The following is a 19060-nucleotide window of genomic DNA, read 5'->3' as shown; positions in this document are numbered from 1 at the left end:
GAAATTTATTGTGTTCATGAACTGCCTTCAAGAATAAACACTATAAAGTTAAAAGAATAAACAAATCTTTTACCCGCAAATTAAGGTGAAATATTTGTTCCTGGTGCTGTTTATCTCTGTGGTGCTGAATTACTTCCAGGTTTACTCACTTCCACTTGGTTGTCTCCTGGAATCTTCGATACATCACTAAGTTGTTATGGGTTTTTAATATTAATGATTTGTCAAAGTGCTTTCTTTAATTACGTTTAAAATACATTTACAACACGTCCAGGACTTTTGTTTGAATGAGTCTACACATACTGTGTGCTCACAATATGCACAAAAGTGTTGACAGTTTCTTAGCTGTTTTTTTTTTTTTTTAGTGCGATAAAATGCCTGATACAACTGCATTATCATCATTCTGACTCTAAGGGCCGCTATTTGATCAGATTTCTGTAAAATGGATCTTCAAGGCACCCAAAATCCCTCCTACTGACAGTGTTATAAAAGAGGGAATAACGATTTCTTGTTGTTGCTCCGACAATGGCAGGCTGCATCAGATTCTGATTTTCTGTAATATTGTGGTTTACGTTCCATGATAAATTTTTTTTCTAAATGCTTATAGAATAAGGTCACTATCAATATGGTTTACGAGGTCTGGAATGCTGCTTTTCGGCATCGTCGTGTGACTCCTACGCTGCTTAAATGGCAGACTGTTTTTTTTATTTTCTGTCTATACTGGATGGACTTCGTTTTTTGTCAAGCACGATATTCCATCCCGGAGGAGACTCCAAAAGGATCATTTGTAGGAAACATCGCCAGTGATTTGGGAATAGAAATAAGCAGACTTATTTCTGGAAAAGCTCGGGTTGTAACAAAGGGCGGTCGGCAATATGTCGAACTGAGCAGAGACAAAGGCACCCTCGTAGTAAAGGAGAGGATAGACCGAGAGGAGCTCTGCAAGCAAACAACGCCCTGCAGCTTCAGCTTTGATTTGATCATGGAAAACCCCATAGAACTTCATCGTGTCACTGTGGAGGTTCAAGATATAAATGATAATGCACCAAAATTTCCCAAAGGTACCGTCAATTTACAAATTAGCGAAAACACAGAAACAGGGACACAGTTTGAATTAGACAGCGCTGTAGATTTAGACGTCGGCGTAAATGCTATTGACAACTATTTATTAAGTCAGACCGATCACTTCAAGTTAAATGTAAACACTCAGGCTGACGGCAACAAACATGTGGAAATTATTTTACAGAGACAACTGGACCGCGAGGAACGCGATGAGCTCAAATTAATTCTGACTGCATATGACGGAGGATCTCCTAAAAAATCAGGCACAATGCAAATTCACATTTCTGTATTAGATGCGAATGATAATGCCCCGGTGTGTAAACAGTCCGTTTATAAAGTAGACATCAAAGAAAATTCTCCAGCTGGTACAATCGTGACTGCAGTAAGTGCAACTGATGCTGACGACGGAATAAACGGTCTAGTCTCATACTCCATTGCGCAGGCTAGTGAAAAAGCCAGACATTTTTTTGACATAAACACGGAAACAGGAGCGATTGCGAATTTACTAAGTTTAGATTTCGAGAATGAAATGAGTTATCAATTGACTGTTAAAGCAACGGATAAATGGGGGTTAAAAGATACATGCAAAGTAATTATTGAAGTTATTGACGAAAATGATAACTCTCCGTTCATACAGCTTATGTCCTTTTCTAACATAATTTCTGAGAATTCTCCTGTCGGAACAACCGTGGCTGTTATTAACGTAGAAGACGCAGATTCTGGTCAAAACGGACTCGTGCAGTGTAAAATAAATGAAAACATACCGTTTAAAATAGAATCGTCGCTTTCTGATTATTATGCAATAATTACTGAAGAAACTCTTGACCGAGAAAATATCGCTGAATATAATATAACCATTCTGGTATCCGATCAAGGAAGTCCTGCACGACACAGTAACAAAACGATAAGCGTGAAGATTTCCGACGTGAATGATAATCCACCCGTATTCAGTTCTGAAGAGTTTAAAACATTTGTCGCTGAAAACAACTCTCCAGGTGTAGCTGTGCTGACTGTAAAAGCGAGCGATGCTGATTGGGGCCCAAACGCACGACTTTCTTATTTTTTGGAGGATAAAAACATACAGGGCAACCCAGTGAGTTCTTTAGTGTCAGTGAATTCAGAGAGTGGCGTTGTACATGCAATCAAGGCCTTTGATTATGAACAAATGAAAACCTTCAGTTTTAATGTGACAGCCCGAGACGGAGGGTCGCCTCCATTAAGTTCTGAAGTCACAGTGACGATAATCGTTCAAGATCAGAATGACAACGCTCCTCAGGTTCTCTACCCAGTACAGACCGGTGGCTCTGTGGTGGCTGAGATTGTGCCTCGTTCAGCAGATGTCGGATATCTGGTCACTAAAGTGGTGGCTGTTGATGTGGACTCTGGACAGAACGCCTGGCTCTCATACAAACTCCAGAAAGCCACAGACAGGGCGCTGTTTGAAGTGGGAGCGCAGAATGGAGAGATACGAACTGTGCGCCAGGTCACTGACAAAGATGCTGTGAAACAAAAGCTGACTGTAGTTGTGGAGGATAACGGACAGCCATCTCGCTCAGCTGTAGTTAACATCAATGTAGCTGTAGCAGACACTTTCCCTGAAGTGCTCTCAGAATTCACAGACTTTACACACAGCAAACAGTATAATGATGACCTCACATTTTATTTAGTTTTAGCATTAGCTGCTGTTTCGTTTCTTTTTATCACAACTGTAGTAGTTATAATATCAGTAAAGATCTACAGGTGGAGACAATCGCGCATCTTCTATCAGTCCAATCTCCCAGTTATTCCGTACTATCCACCCGGTTACACAGACACAGGAGTTACTGGAACTCTACCCCAAATTTATAAGTATGAAGCTTGTATGACCACTGACTCGAGGAAAAGTGACTGTAAATATTCTACACTTGGAGGACAAAGTGTTTTATTTATGGACCCGAATTTTACAGAAACTATGCAGCGGGCAATGGTAGATAAACAAATCCAGCAAGAATCAGAGTCACCGGAAGTGGTAAGAAACTATACTTTAAGTTCATAGCATGTCAGTGTTCGTTTGTATATAGCCTATTCATGAAAAACAATCAAACTTTCCAGATGCGACTCATATTTATAATTAACGTTTGAGTCTGGTTTTAATTTTACCATCTTTAATTTTACTTGCACAACTTTGTTTCACTTTTGGGAAAGATTTCTGCATAGAGAATCTGTGTTATATAAAAATAGCGCTTGGCGTGAAGAAATGTGTTGTGTTCATAAATAACCTTCACTAATCCGCATTGTGCACGTAACATAATAAACAAAACGTTTTGCGCCTTCTACGTCCTACTGCCGCTTTTTATCTTCATGGTGCTTAATTAGTTTTATATTTACTAATTTCCGTTGTGCTGTAATGGGTAATCTTGTATAAAATTAATTGTGTTTTTTTTATATTATTGATTTTTCATTATAAGGCGATTCAGTTAGTAATAAAATACAGTCTAGAAATGTTGTTTGGGTCAGTCTGCACATTTCTCAAACATATGCCCGTTGGTCTTGACATGGATTCATAACTTGTTGATTTAAATGTGATAAAATGCTCATTGGTGTTACACATATTAGATCTTTTAAATAACACAAATTAATCGGACAGATCATACCACAGCAAGTTTTTCTCCGTGTTTCATTATTATTTATAATTTAGGATGAAGGAAATATATGACACATACAAGTGCATTTCAGCATTTATACTCTAAGGGCCGCTATTTGACAAGAATTCTTTAAAAGGGAGCCAAAACCTCCGCAAATCTCCTCTACTGTACAACGATTTCTTTTTGTTGGTCACATCAGAGAAGGCTGCATCAGACCTTGATTTTTGGCAATATTATGGTCTACATTTCACTATATATACTGAAACAGTGATTAGAGAACAACGTCGCTATCACAATGGTTTATGTGGGCTCGTGCGTTGCTCGTCGGCATCGTCGGATGTATCCAACGCAACTACAATGGCAAGTTTTTTTCTTAATTTTGTGTGTTTATGCGATGGACTTCGTCTTTTGTCAAGCGCGATATTCAATCCCGGAAGAGACGCCAGAGGGATCATTTGTGGGAAATATTGCCAGTGATTTGGGAATTGAGATAAGTAGACTTATTTCTGGAAAAGCTCGGGTTGTAACAAAGGGCGGTCGGCAATATGTCGAACTGAGCAGAGACAAAGGCACCCTCGTAGTGAAGGAGAGGATAGACCGAGAGGAGCTCTGCAAGCAAACAACGCCCTGCAGCTTCAGCTTTGATTTGATCATGGAAAACCCCATAGAACTGCATCGTGTCACTGTGGAGGTTCAAGATATAAATGACAATGCACCAACCTTTCCTAAAGGTACCGTCAATTTGCAAATTAGCGAGAACACAGCTTCTGGGAAACGTTTCCATATAGACAGCGCTTTAGATTTGGACGTCGGTATAAATGGTATTGAAAGCTATTCTCTCAGTGAGACCGATCATTTTAAGCTTGAAACAAATAATCAGGCCGATGGGCAAAAATATGTCGAAATGATTTTAAACCATGAGCTCGACCGAGAAGAACGCGATCAGCTTAAATTTATTCTGACCGCATATGACGGCGGATCGCCTAAAAAATCAGGCAAAATGCAAATTCACGTATCTGTATTGGATGTTAATGATAATGCGCCGGTGTGTAAACAATCCGTTTATAAAGCGGAAGTTAAAGAAAATTCTCCTATTGGTACCGTCGTGACTTCAGTAAGTGCCGCTGATGCTGACGACGGAATAAACGGTCTGATCTCTTATTCTATTGCTCAGGCTACAGTAGAAGCCAGGAACGTTTTTTACATAAATTCGGAAACAGGAGCTATTACAACGTTACAAGGCCTAGATTATGAGAATGAAAGAACTTATCAACTAAATATCAAGGCAATGGACAAAGGAGGGCAAGAGGATACATGTAAAATAATAATAGAAGTTATTGATGAAAACGATAACTCTCCCTCCATACAGCTCATGTCCTTTTCGAACATCATTGCAGAAAATTCTCCAACCGGAACAACCGTGGCTGTAATTAATGTAGAAGACGCAGATTCCGGTCAAAATGGGCTCGTGCAGTGTAAAATAAATGAAAACATACCGTTTAAAATAGAATCGTCACTTTCTGATTATTATGCAATAATTACTGAAGAAACTCTTGATCGAGAAAATATCGCTGAATATAATATAACCATTCTGGTATCCGATCAAGGAAGTCCTGCACGTCACAGTAACAAAACGATAAGCGTTAAGATTTCCGACGTGAATGATAATCCACCCGTATTCAGTTCTGAAGAGTTTAAAGCATTGGTCGCTGAAAACAACTCTCCAGGTGTAGCTGTGCTGACTGTAAAAGCGAGCGATGCTGACTGGGGCCCAAACGCGCGACTTTCTTATTTCTTGGAGGATAGAAACATACAGGGCAACCCAGTGAGTTCTTTAGTGTCAGTGAATTCAGAAAGTGGCGTTGTACATGCAATCAAGGCCTTTGATTATGAGCAAATGAAAACCTTCAGTTTTAATGTGACAGCCCGAGATGGAGGGTCGCCTCCATTAAGTTCTGAAGTCACAGTGACGATAATCGTTCAAGATCAGAATGACAACGCTCCTCAGGTTCTCTACCCAGTACAGACCGGTGGCTCTGTGGTGGCTGAGATTGTGTCTCGTTCAGCAGATGTCGGATATCTGGTCACTAAAGTGGTGGCTGTTGATGTGGACTCTGGACAGAACGCCTGGCTCTCATACAAACTCCAGAAAGCCACAGAAAGGGCGCTGTTTGAAGTGGGAGCGCAGAATGGAGAGATACGAACTGTGCGCCAGGTCACTGACAAAGACGCTGTAAAACAAAAACTGACTGTAGTTGTGGAGGATAACGGACAGCCATCTCGCTCAGCTGTAGTTAACATCAATGTAGCTGTAGCAGACACTTTCCCTGAAGTGCTCTCAGAATTCACAGACTTTACACACAGCAAACAGTATAATGATGACCTCACATTTTATTTAGTTTTAGCATTAGCTGCTGTTTCTTTCCTTTTTATCACAACTGTAGGAGTTATAATATCAGTAAAGATCTACAGGTGGAGACAATCGCGCATCTTCTATCAGTCCAATCTCCCAGTTATTCCGTACTATCCACCCGGTTACACAGACACAGGAGTTACTGGAACTCTGCCGCACATGTACAATTATGATGCTTGTATGACCACTGACTCGAGGAAAAGTGACTCTAAATATTATACACTTGGAGGACAAAGTGTTTTAGTGATGGACCCGAGTTTTACAGAAACTATGCAACGCGCTATGAGAGAAAAAAAATTCCAGCAAGAGCCAGAGTCACAGGAAGTGGTAAGAAAAAGTTTTTTTTTTTTTTTTTTATTTATCATGTTTAAACTTGCCCGTAAAAATATGAAATAGCAATCAAAAATCAAAATTTTTGTTATTCAGTTTTGAGTTTTTTGTTGGGCGTTAAGCAGCATCACCTAAAGTGGTAAGGACAAGCGTTTTTTTTTTCTCAGCCATTTTAACTCTGTTGTTGCATATTAAATTAAATTCAATTCAATTTTATTCATATAGCGCTTGTAACAATGGTCATTGTCTCAAAGCAGCTTCACAAAAAATTAAAGAATTGTTTTTTTTTTAGAAAAGAAAAGAAAAGAAAATATTTGGAAGTGTGTATGTGTGAGAAAAATGTGTCTAGATAATAATGAGATTAATGAATGATGAATGAAATGTCTCTGATGAGCAAGCCAAGGGTGACGACGACGGTGGCAAGGAATAACTCCCTGAGATGGCAATAGAAAGAAACCTTCAGAGTAACCAGACTCAACAGGGAACCCATCCTCATCTGGGTGATAACAGATAGAAATATCATCATGTGTGTTGTGCAGGTGAAAGTTCAATATAACAGAAGTTGTGTAGATTAACATGAAGTCCAGTTCAGCACAGGGAGTCAGTAGGTGCAGAGGGCAGATGAGGTCTGGATCACTGGAAGCACAGGAGCAGGATGTGTAGCTTCAGCCATCATAAAGCAGAATCCAGCTGGAGCTGGTCCTTCTCTGGATGCCTTAGAAACCTCGCAGGGTTGGCCTTTGTCTACTAAAGCTGGCACAATCTCCAGATGCCTCGGGATGGGTAGAAAAATACAGAAAAGATGGAGAGAATTAGCGTAGTTGCCATTCAGGATAGGTGTACTGGAGTATGAAGTTATGGGATGAGTTACGCGTATGCCAGATTAAAGAGATGCGTCTTGAGTCTACTTTTGAATTGGGAAACCATGTCTGCTCCCCGAACACTGTCTGGAAGGCTATTCCAAAGTTTTGGAGCCAAATATGAAAATGCCCTGCCCCTTTTGTAGATCTTAAAATTCTGGGAATTACCAGAAGTCCGGAGTTTTGTGATCTTAAGAAGCGTGGTGGATTGTAGCGTATCAGAAGACTGGTTGGGTATGTAGAAGCTAAACCATTTAAAGCCTTGTATGTAAGTATTACTTTTTTGTGATTAATTCTAAACTGCACAGGTAGCCAGTGCAGGGATGATATTATTGGGGTTATATGATCATATTTTCTGGATCTAGTGAGAACCCTGGCGGCTGCATTTTGGACTAACTTTAGCTTGTTTATTGAGGATGCAGGACAACCACCTAGTAATGCATTACAATAGTCCAGTCTGGAGGTCATAAATGCATAAACTGCCTTTTAAAGACCGGATAGGATAAAAGATACAGATTTTAAAGATACGGATAGGATACTCCTATATATTTCTAAGATGGAAAAAAGGCTGTTTTTGTGATATTGGAAATGTGATTTTCAAAAGACAAGTTACTGTCTAATATTACGCCCAGGTCTTTTACTGTTGAGCTGGTAGTAACAGTACATCCTTCTAAACGCAGGCTGAATTGTGAAAGCTGTTGTGTGCTAGTTTTTGGGCCGATGAGTAATATCTCTGTCTTATCTGAATTTAGTAAAAGAAAGTTATTGGTCATCCAATCTTTTATGTCCTGGACACACTCGGTTAATCTAGACAACTTGGGTATTTCATCTGGTTTTGTTGAAATGTATAATTGGGTATCATCAGCATAACAACACTCTTAAAAATTGTCCCGTTAAAAAACAGTAAGTAACTGGCAGCACAGTTGCCAGCAAGTTACTGTTAAATTAACAGTGTCTTGCTGTTGTTGAAATTTACAGTTTCAACAACAGCATGTGGCTGTTTTTTAAAATACAGCATGAAGCTGTTATTTTCTACATTAATAGTAAACTGCTGTCAAAAGAATTAACAGTTAATTAATGTTATTTTTTCTGTATGTTATACTGAGAAATTGACTGCTAATAAAAAAAGGTGAAATTATTTTCCTAGATATTTAATTGATTTGCTAAAAAACATGTTTTAGTACAATGCACAAACATTAAAAATGTAACACAATGCAGTGTAACTTCAAAACTTGCTTTATTATACCTTTGAAAAACAAAAGCCACTTTTAAATCACAAGATATTACTAAAATTAGTGGCTGTAGCACAGCAAGTGGAATGACTAAACAAACTTAAGCAACAGAATTAACTTTTAACTGAATAAACACAACATTCATATAACATTAGAACAAACTAAATGACTCAGAGAACTGTGTAAATAAGAATGACTGGATTACTAAATTATTAGAGAATATAAATTTAAAAAAAATCAATGTAGAATGAAGTCAAAATGTAGGTATTCAAGAATGAAAACCTGAAAAAAATTCTGCGATTAACACACTAAAAGCATGTTTTTGTCATGACTGAAGAGTATGTGTAAGGTGTGTGTGTGTCTGTGTGTGGTATATCAGTGAATGAGTGGGTTCACTTATATGATGTCCCATTTAAAGTCCATTAGCTTCTTAAGTAGACTGGCAACCCGAGTGTTGACTGATTTCTTCTTGTGGGTGACCTTCCCTGTCCGCTTTGATAGGACGTTTCCACCCTTGGTGCCTTTTTCAGGGTTTATACCAATGAAGCGCCTGAAAGACAAATGTGTACATTCAGATTTAGTGTGGGTAAAAGTTTACATAACAAGAATAAGAAGAGAAATTAATATATGAATCTAAGCATCTAACCTCTGAATGAATTCCAATGTGCATGCAGCTTCCACTTGGTACTCCACATTGAAATTGTAGAAAATCGAACTTTGATCGAAGCGATCCAAAATACATCCAACATTAAAGAAACAAAGCAGCAACACTAGTACAGAAAAACTTCCCTCAGAATACAATTATGTACAAATTAGAACAAGCTTACCCAAATTTACAAGCACTGTTACCGAAATAAACGTTGTTTCTAATATACATTTAAGGTATATTAGGCAATAAATGAAAAGATAGCAAGCTAAAAATACCAAACGAGATGACAATAAATTCAGCATGCTATTGAGACATAAATATAACTTTGTTGCTACGGTGTATAAAGGCTTACTTTGCAGACGAGTTTATAGTATATGATGTTAAATTGAACTTACCTCATAATCAGAGAATATTTGAATGGGAAATCCAGCTCCACTCTATGAAGCAGTTGGCACGTTGACATATTTAGAACTGAAATGAAAGTATAAAATGTTACAATATCAGCTTCCACCATTATTTGCAATTGCAAAGGTGTATTTTGTATAAAAGGAGCAAGGCAAATGTGCACTTACCGGTTAAGTCTCAGAATAAAGATGGATGAAAATCCATGTGTGCTCTGCAGTTTCCTGTTCCCAAAATACTGTTAAGTACAGTTATTTTGCCTTCGTCCAATAAATACACTAAAATCCTGTTAAATTTTGTCTACATAATTTCATAACCGAAAAAAAACAGCAATGCACTGCTTTTGAGCATAACAGGATTATACTGTTAAAATTTTGTCGTAAATTAACAGCAATTTTTAACAGTGAATGGAAACTAATCCCATGCCTTCTAATGATGTTTCCCAAGGGAAGCATGTATATTGAGAACAGCAGAGGTCCTAAAACTGACCCTTGTGGGACCCCATATTTCACTGGCATTACATCAGACGGTACTCCATTTAAATCTACAAAATGGTATCGATCAGACAGGTATGATCTAAACCATTTTAATGCCTGCCCCTGAATACCTATATGATTTTGTAGGCGATCTATGAGAATATTATGATCTATGGTGTCGAATGCAGCACTAAGATCAAGTAAGACTAGTATTGAGATGCAGCCTTGGTCTGAAGCTAAAAACAAGTCGTTCGCAATCTTAACTAGTGCAGTTTCTGTACTATGATGGGGCCTGAAACCTGACTGAAATTCTTCTAGGATGTTGTTTTCCTGCAAGAATGTGCATATTTGAGCTGATACTACTTTTTCTAATATTTTTTATATGAACGGAAGGTTTGAAATCGGTCTGTAATTTGTTATTTCATTCGCGTCCAAATTAGATTTTTTAAGAAGCGGCTTAATAACTGCCAGCTTCAAAGGTTTAGGGACGTGACCAAGATATAATGAAGAATTAATAATGTTTAGAAGTGGCTCTCCAACTGTAAGCATCACTTCTTTAAAAAATCTGGTTGGTATTGGGTCTAACAGGCACGTTGTTGATTTAGCTGAGGTGATAAGTTTATACAGCTCTTCCTGTCCTATACCTGTAAAGCACTGAAAATCTAAATGTGAAGTTATAGGCTGAACTTGATCGTGAGATACTGTTAAAGGTTGAACCTCCGTTATTTTCTTCCTGATACTATTGATTTTTTCATTAAAGAAGTCCATAAAGTCTTCACTTCTAAACTGTGATGGGATACTCTCTGCAGGCATCTTAGGTTTTGTTAGGCGAGCCACTGTACTAAATAAGAACCTGGGATTGTTTTGGTTTCTTGCTATTAGTTGGCTAAGATGCTCGGTCCTACCACGGTGCAAGTGTTTTATCTCTGACTTTTTTTTATCTGACCGGAGAAACAGTGTCTAATGTACTGGTAAAAATAGTACCCATGCTACTAGTTACCTCATCTAGATTGTCTGCATTTAGGGGTCTAATAAGAATTTGGAACAGATCCGGCAGATTACTTGTGAATCTGTCTTTAGTGGTCGGATTCATATTTCTAACAAATCGATAACGTGGGGAGACACAACTAATCTGTCCTACGGGTAGAGTATATATCAGAAGATTCGAAATTACCACGAATAGCAAGAAAACTATTGTTGAGTGACAATATAAAAACAAATGCCCATTAATTTCAATTCCATTTTAACGCACTTACACTTAATAAAATTTTATTTTAACACACTTGCACTCCTTAATATCAATTAACATGGTTTACATTTTACATTTAAGCTTTCTGACCATGTTAAACCTCTAGGAAGGGACTTCAGTAATGTGCTTTAAAAACTATTACTTAAAAAAAGGTTTAATTATGTACTTTTATTTTGCCCGCAAAGGTTTTCTATTCCTCCTGGTGCTGTTTATCTCTGTGGTGCTGAGTTAGCTCCACTATCACTTACCTTAGTAGTTCTGCCCTGTTTAATCTTTTATATACTAAGAAGCTTTAGTTTCTTAACCTTGTTGATTTGTTAGTATGAGGTGGGGCATAAATGCATAGGTAGAAATTCTATCGGGCTTAGTCTGGACGTATCACAAATATCTTTACGTTTGTGTTTGGCTTACATTTGGTTGTTATTAAATTACCCATAATGCTCTAACAGGTCAGTTCATAAAAGTTTTTTTCTAATTGCTCTCTCATTGTGAAGGATGTAAACTAAGGGAAATGTGGCTGTTACATAAAAGTGCATTTTCAGCATTCGTACTCTGAGGGCCGCTATTTGACAAGATTCGTATAGAATGAAGCTGAAAATCACCCACCATCCCTACTACTGACTGTTTTGTAAATGATGAAACCGCGATTTATTTTTGATGCTCCGACAAAAGCAGACTGCATCGGATTTTGGGTGACATTATTGCTCAGCTTTTATCAGTTTTTCATTTCAGCGTTTAGATTTTCATAATTATAAGATAACGACACTTTCAATATGGTTTTTTTGCGCTCCTATGTTGCGTCTCGGCTTTGTCGCATGACTCCACCGCGGCAAATATGGCAGACTGTGTTTTTTATTTTATGTGTTTACGGAATTGACTTCGTTTTTTGTCAAGCTCGATATTCAATTCCCGAGGAGACTCCAGAGGGATCATTTGTAGGAAACATCGCCAACGATTTGGGAATAGATATGAGTAGACTTATTTCTGGAAAAGCTCGGGTTGTAACAAAGGGCGGTCGGCAATATGTCGAACTGAGCAGAGACAAAGGCACCCTCGTAGTGAAAGAGAGGATAGACCGAGAGGAGCTCTGCAAGCAAACAACGCCCTGCAGCTTCAGCTTTGATTTGATCATGGAAAACCCCATAGAACTGCATCGTGTCACTGTTGAGGTTCAAGATATAAATGACAATGCACCAACCTTTCCTAAAGGTACAGTCAATTTACAAATTAGCGAGAACACAGAAACAATGACCCAATTCCACTTAGATAGAGCTGTGGATTTGGACGTCGCTTTAAATGGCATTGACAGCTATTCTCTCAGTCCTACCGATCATTTTAAGTTGAAAATAAATAATGAAGCTGACGGGAATAAACATGTAGAAATGGTTTTACAGCGAGAACTTGACCGAGAAGACCGCGATCAGCTCAAATTAGTTCTGACTGCATATGATGGAGGATCACCTAAAAAATCAGGCACAATGCAAATCTACGTCTCTATATTAGATGTTAATGATAATGCCCCTTTGTGTAAACAATCCGTTTATAAAGCGGAAATAAAAGAAAATTCTCCTATTGGTACCGTCGTGACTTCGGTAAGTGCCACCGATGCTGACGAAGGAATAAACGGTCTAGTCTCATATGGTATTGCTCAAGCTAGTGTAGAAGCCAGGAATGTGTTTGACATAAACTCGGAAACAGGAGCTATTACAACTTTACAAGGCTTAGACTATGAGTCTGATAAAAGTTATCAACTAAATATTAAGGCCATGGATAAAGGTGGGCTAAAAGATACATGTAAAATAATAATAGAAGTTATCGATGAAAATGATAACTCTCCCTCCATACAGCTCATGTCATTTTCAAACATCATTGCAGAAAATTCTCCAATCGGAACAACCGTGGCTGTAATTAATGTAGAAGACGCAGATTCCGGTCAAAATGGGTTCGTGCAGTGTAAAATAAATGAAAACATACCGTTTAAAATAGAATCGTCGCTTTCTGATTATTATGCAATAATTACTGAAGAAACTCTTGACCGAGAAAATATCGCTGAATATAATATAACCATTCTGGTATCCGATCAAGGAAGTCCTGCACGACACAGTAAAAAAACGATAAGCGTTAAGATTTCCGACGTGAATGATAATCCACCCGTATTCAGTTCTGAAGAGTTTAAAGCATTGGTCGCTGAAAACAACTCTCCAGGTGTAGCTGTGCTGACTGTAAAAGCGAGCGATGCTGATTGGGGCCCAAACGCACGACTTTCTTATTTTTTGGAGGATAAAAACATACAGGGCAACCCAGTGAGTTTTTTAGTGTCAGTGAATTCAGAGAGTGGCGTTGTACATGCAATCAAGGCCTTTGATTATGAGCAAATGAAAACCTTCAGCTTTAATGTGACAGCCCGAGATGGAGGGTCGCCTCCATTAAGTTCTGAAGTCACAGTGACGATAATCGTTCAAGATCAGAATGACAACGCTCCTCAGGTTCTCTACCCAGTACAGACCGGTGGCTCTGTGGTGGCTGAGATTGTGCCTCGTTCAGCAGATGTCGGATATCTGGTCACTAAAGTGGTGGCTGTTGATGTGGACTCTGGACAGAACGCCTGGCTCTCATACAAACTCCAGAAAGCCACAGACAGGGCGCTGTTTGAAGTGGGAGCGCAGAATGGAGAGATACGAACTGTGCGCCAGGTCACTGACAAAGATGCTGTGAAACAAAAGCTGACTGTAGTTGTGGAGGATAACGGACAGCCATCTCGCTCAGCCGTAGTTAACATCAATGTAGCTGTAGCGGACACTTTCCCTGAAGTGCTCTCAGAATTCACAGACTTTACACACAGCAAACAGTATAATGATGACCTCACCTTTTATTTAGTTTTAGCATTAGCTGCTGTTTCGTTTCTTTTCATCACAACTGTAGTAGTTATAATATCAGTAAAGATCTACAGGTGGAGACAATCGCGCATCTTCTATCAGTCCAATCTCCCAGTTATTCCGTACTATCCACCCGGTTACACAGACACAGGAGTTACTGGAACTCTGCCGCACATGTACAATTATGATGCTTGTATGGCCACTGACTCGAGGAAGAGTAACTGTAAATATTCTACACTTGGAGGACAAAGTGTTTTAGTGATGGATCCGAGTTTTGTAGAGACTTTGCAGCAGTCATTGACGGATAATAATTTAATTGCACATACGGACCCCCATGAACTGGTAAGAGTAAACTGAATCTTCTTAAATTTCAATTGTATTTTCTTTTAAATATTTGGTTATACTATTATACGAGTATCACACTTTTAAAATCACATCAGCACTATCATGTGACAACACCAGACATATATATATATATAAAATACACTTTATAATATATATATTTTTTTCTGGTAAGAGACATTTAAAACAAAAACTGCTTTATTCACTAATGATGTCTATTTAATACACCTGAACCAAACTGCATTCGTTTTTGTAAAAAAAATATATTATTCTCATTTTAATTCTTCTTATTATCATTGATAATGCTGATGTGATTTCAAAAGTGTAATACTCTTTATATATATATATATATATATATATATATATAAAGAGTATTACACTATTATATATATTCTGGACTTCTGAGTATTTAATTACTACAACTATTCTCATTTTAGGTATGCATTGCAATATTGTTTATTCTGGAGAATACACAGCTGAGTGTATGCACTGCCCTGTTAGAGTTTGCAGATTATTATAAGCATTTTAACAGCACAGCAACCATTGCACTAAATATTCATTATTGGTATTTATGTCGTCTTGTCTCCGTTTTGCTTTTCTCTGTTTCTCTCTCATTTCTGTCTTATTGTAAAGTTCTCAAAAATACTGTTTTACAGTCTAGTGATAGAGGATAGACTGGGAAAATTTTATTTTCACAACGTTTTGCAAGTGCATTTTTCATTTTTCAGGAGTCTATGATAACCATTTTCATTAAGTTTCACTTAAATGTCGCACCATATATTTTTGTGAGATGTCAGTTGATGAGTTAGAATCAGCAAAGTGCATGCATACCACATTGTATTTTTCAAACTAACAATTTGGCTATATGGCGGTAGACGTCTTATTATTATTATTATTATTATTATTATTATTAACAATCTTTGAACAAAACAAGAGGCCTTCATGTCCTGTAGGATAAATTTCTTTATAAAATCTGACTGTTAACACATAAAAACGACCTACAGTCTAGGTTAAGAAATTGTGTTTTTGTTATTCTGCTTTTTCAACTCTGCGGGCCGCTGTTGATCAACAAACCGTAATTCTTTTCTCAGGGAGATTTTGCATTCAGCACTGCTCCCATTTTGCAAGACGGTGACTGTGATAAGGGGAGGACTGTAGGCAGATGCGGAATGAATATGTTGTTTGCTTTTAAACGGTTTTAAACTCTTACTTTCGTTTATCAATCGATGCACGCGACTTTATTGTATAACCATGGTAAAGGGATACGGAAATCGATGTGCTATGTTATCTTTCTCCGAAAAACAGATGTATATTTGTGTGCGCGGATGGCAAAGAATTTTCCTCTTGATGGCGTATGTCTTTTCGATCGCCTGTGCCCAGATCCGATATTCTGTTCTTGAAGAAATGAAAAAAGGTTCAGTTATCGGGAATGTCGCTCATGATCTCGGGCTAGAGGTTAGTCGGATGCGAGCAGGACGTGCTCGCATCGTGTCCGGAGAGAGCACTGAGTACACGGAGCTAAAAACAGACAAAGGGACGCTGGTCGTGAATGAAAGAATAGACCGAGAGCAGTTGTGCGCTGAAATGACTCCTTGCAGCTTCACAATGGAAATCATACTCGATAATCCCATGGAACTGCATCAGGTAACGGTGGAAATAATGGATGTAAACGACCATTCGCCAACCTTCCCTAATGATGAAATAAGTCTGGATATCAGTGAATCGGCCACACCTGGTGCGAGATTCTTGCTTGGAAGCGCAGATGACCCCGATGTGGGTGTAAACACTCTGCAGAATTATGTCCTCTCACCAAACGATCATTTTATCCTGAAACAGCTCTCGCGCCCAGACGGAGTTAAGTACGCAGAGATGGTCTTACAGAAGCCTTTAGATAGAGAGCAAAATCCGCGGCTTTCTCTCACTCTAACAGCATTCGATGGAGGTAAACCACAGAGATCCGGTAACGTGAAAATTACTGTTAATGTGTTAGATATAAATGATAACGCACCAGTATTTAACCAAACGTTATATACAATAACGATTGCAGAAAATTCGCCAAAAGGAATTTACATAACAACTGTAAATGCAAGTGACGCAGACAGTGGGCCGAATGGTTTAGTCTCATATACGTTTGCAAATTTGAAAGGAAATATTGGTGATATTTTCGCATTAAATAAAAGCTCAGGTGTCATAACTTTAAAAGGTGAACTTGACTATGAAAAAGCGAAAAAATATGAAATCGGCGTAGAGGCTAAAGATCAAGGTGGTTTAGGAAACTCGGCCAAAGTGATTGTCGACGTTACTGATGTGAACGATAATGCACCGACTATTACTATCATGTCATTTTCTAGCCCAGTGTTTGAAGATGCTCCTCTTGCTACAACTATAGCGATTCTAAGCGTGAAAGATCTCGATGCAGGAGAGAATGGATTGGTGACTTGTTCACTTAATCCACCTGCTCCATTTAAACTGCAGTCATCTATACAAAACTATTACACTCTAGTGACCGACGTTGCTCTAGATCGTGAACGTGTTGCACAGTATGACATTAATATAACAGCGAGAGATTCTGGGTTTCCTGCACTTTCCAGTAGTAACATATTGACTATTAAAGTATCTGATGTCAATGACAATCCTCCAAGATTTCTCAAGGATGCTTACACCACCCATGTCGTTGAAAACAACTCCCCGGGTTTGTCTATATTTTCACTTAACGCACATGATGCTGATACAAACCAGAATGCGCGTATATCTTATTTTCTAGAGGAAACTACGGCGGGTGGATCGTCTGTGTCTTCTTACATTTCGGTCAAAGCTGATAGCGGAGAGGTGTACGCGGTGCGTTCTTTTGACTATGAGCAAATGAAGAATGTAAAGGTTTGTGTAAGAGCCCAGGATGGTGGTTCTCCTCCTCTCAGCACTAACGTGACATTAGAAATAGTGGTGCAAGATCAGAATGACAACGCTCCTCAGGTTCTCTACCCAGTACAGACCGGTGGCTCTGTGGTGGCTGAGATTGTGCCTCGTTCAGCAGATGTCGGATATCTGGTCACTAAAGTGGTGGCTGTTGATGTGGACTCTGGACAGAACGCCTGGCTCTCATACAAACTCCAGAAAGCCACAGACAGGGCGCTGTTTGAAGTGGGAGCGCAGAATGGGGAGATACGAACTGTGCGCCAGGTCACTGACAAAGATGCTGTGAGACAAAAACTGACTGTAGTTGTGGAGGATAACGGACAGCCATCTCGCTCAGCTGTAGTTAACATCAATGTAGCTGTAGCAGACACTTTCCCTGAAGTGCTCTCAGAATTCACAGACTTTACGCACAGCAAACAGTATAATGATGACCTCACCTTTTATTTAGTTTTAGCATTAGCTGCTGTTTCGTTTCTTTTCATCACAACTGTAGTAGTTATAATATCAGTAAAAATCTACAGGTGGAGACAATCGCGCATCTTCTATCAGTCCAATCTCCCAGTTATTCCGTACTATCCACCCGGTTACACAGACACAGGAGTTACTGGAACTCTACCACATATGCGTAATTATGATCTTTACATGACCACTGACTCAAGAAGGAGTGACTGTAAATATTCTACACTTGGAGGACAAAATATTTTGGTAATGGATCCGAGTTTTACAGAAACTCTCCAGCATACATTAAAAGAACATTCCTCCTCGGATAACGATTCACCTTTGCAAGAGGTAAGGATTTTTACATTTATTCCATTAGATTGGAGTGTGTAATGCGGTTTGCTCTCTGGTGAATTGTAATCCCTTTACTAACACTGTTTAATAAATAATAACGTTCCTGTGTTGAAACAAGTTTGAGCAATAATTATCACTAATGCATCCACAAAAAAAGATCTTGAAAGTCAGTGAGTGTGGATGGACCAGGGTTAAATTTGTTGTGAATTAATTAAATCTAGGAAAATTTTACTTTCTTCTAAAATATCGACAGACTACATATGTTCAGATATAGATATTGCAGATTAGGGTTTTTTTTTGCTTATGTGCAGTGTATCATAACAAGTTGCATCACTACATGTTTATAAATAGCCTATCTTACGCACTCACCAGGCTAGCAAGCATATGAGACTCAACGCATGTGTTTGCATTATGTTAATATTTAAATTTTATTAACAGCATAACTTCTTAAGTAATTGACACAATTTTCTTCAAACAAAATGAGAAGGGAATTTTGTCCTCAGTGGATAGCAGTTGTGTTTTTAATTGGAGCTGTTCGTCTCTGTAGTGCTGAAATACCCAACGCTAGTTTTATTTTACCGGGGAGACACAGTGTTTATGTCAGTATTAATGATTTATGATGTAAAAAATAAAATAAAATACATTTCCTAGCATAGCTATTTTTTTTATTTACTTTTACTTTCAAAATTTGTGATTGTAATTAGTTCTTGCCCACCTTTAGAGCATGACAAACAATATAATGTCTGTGATAACCCAGTAAATTCACAGACTGTGTACTTGAATTTACCTTTAAAATAAAATAATAAACATTTAATTTAATTAACGTTAGTGTTGTGCGTT

The 19060-nt window shown here is 38.4% G+C and overlaps 1 protein-coding gene across 28 annotated transcripts in view; it reads left to right on the top strand.

Annotated features, from left to right (window-relative positions):
• The window catches only part of LOC128545731 (protocadherin gamma-C5-like), a 241929-nt gene that overhangs the window by 116006 nt on the left and 106863 nt on the right, over positions 1–19060 (top strand). The window contains exon 1 of one of the 28 annotated variants that reach the window (XM_053516284.1): positions 527–3067. The exons of 24 other annotated variants lie outside the window; for them this stretch is intronic. In XM_053516284.1, the coding sequence (XP_053372259.1) occupies positions 623–3067 (2445 nt within the window). In that variant the 5' untranslated portion in view covers positions 527–622. Of the gene's footprint in view, positions 1–526; positions 3068–3894; positions 6424–11971; positions 14513–15749; positions 18218–19060 lie in introns of those variants that run through there. 3 more of the 28 variants (XM_053516285.1, XM_053516286.1, XM_053516282.1) reach the window with 3 other exon arrangements.

This window comes from Clarias gariepinus, chromosome 17 (genome assembly GCF_024256425.1).
Source record: "Clarias gariepinus isolate MV-2021 ecotype Netherlands chromosome 17, CGAR_prim_01v2, whole genome shotgun sequence".
NCBI classification, from domain to species: Eukaryota; Metazoa; Chordata; class Actinopteri; order Siluriformes; family Clariidae; genus Clarias; species Clarias gariepinus.
This window is presented reverse-complemented; position numbering and strand designations above follow the sequence as displayed.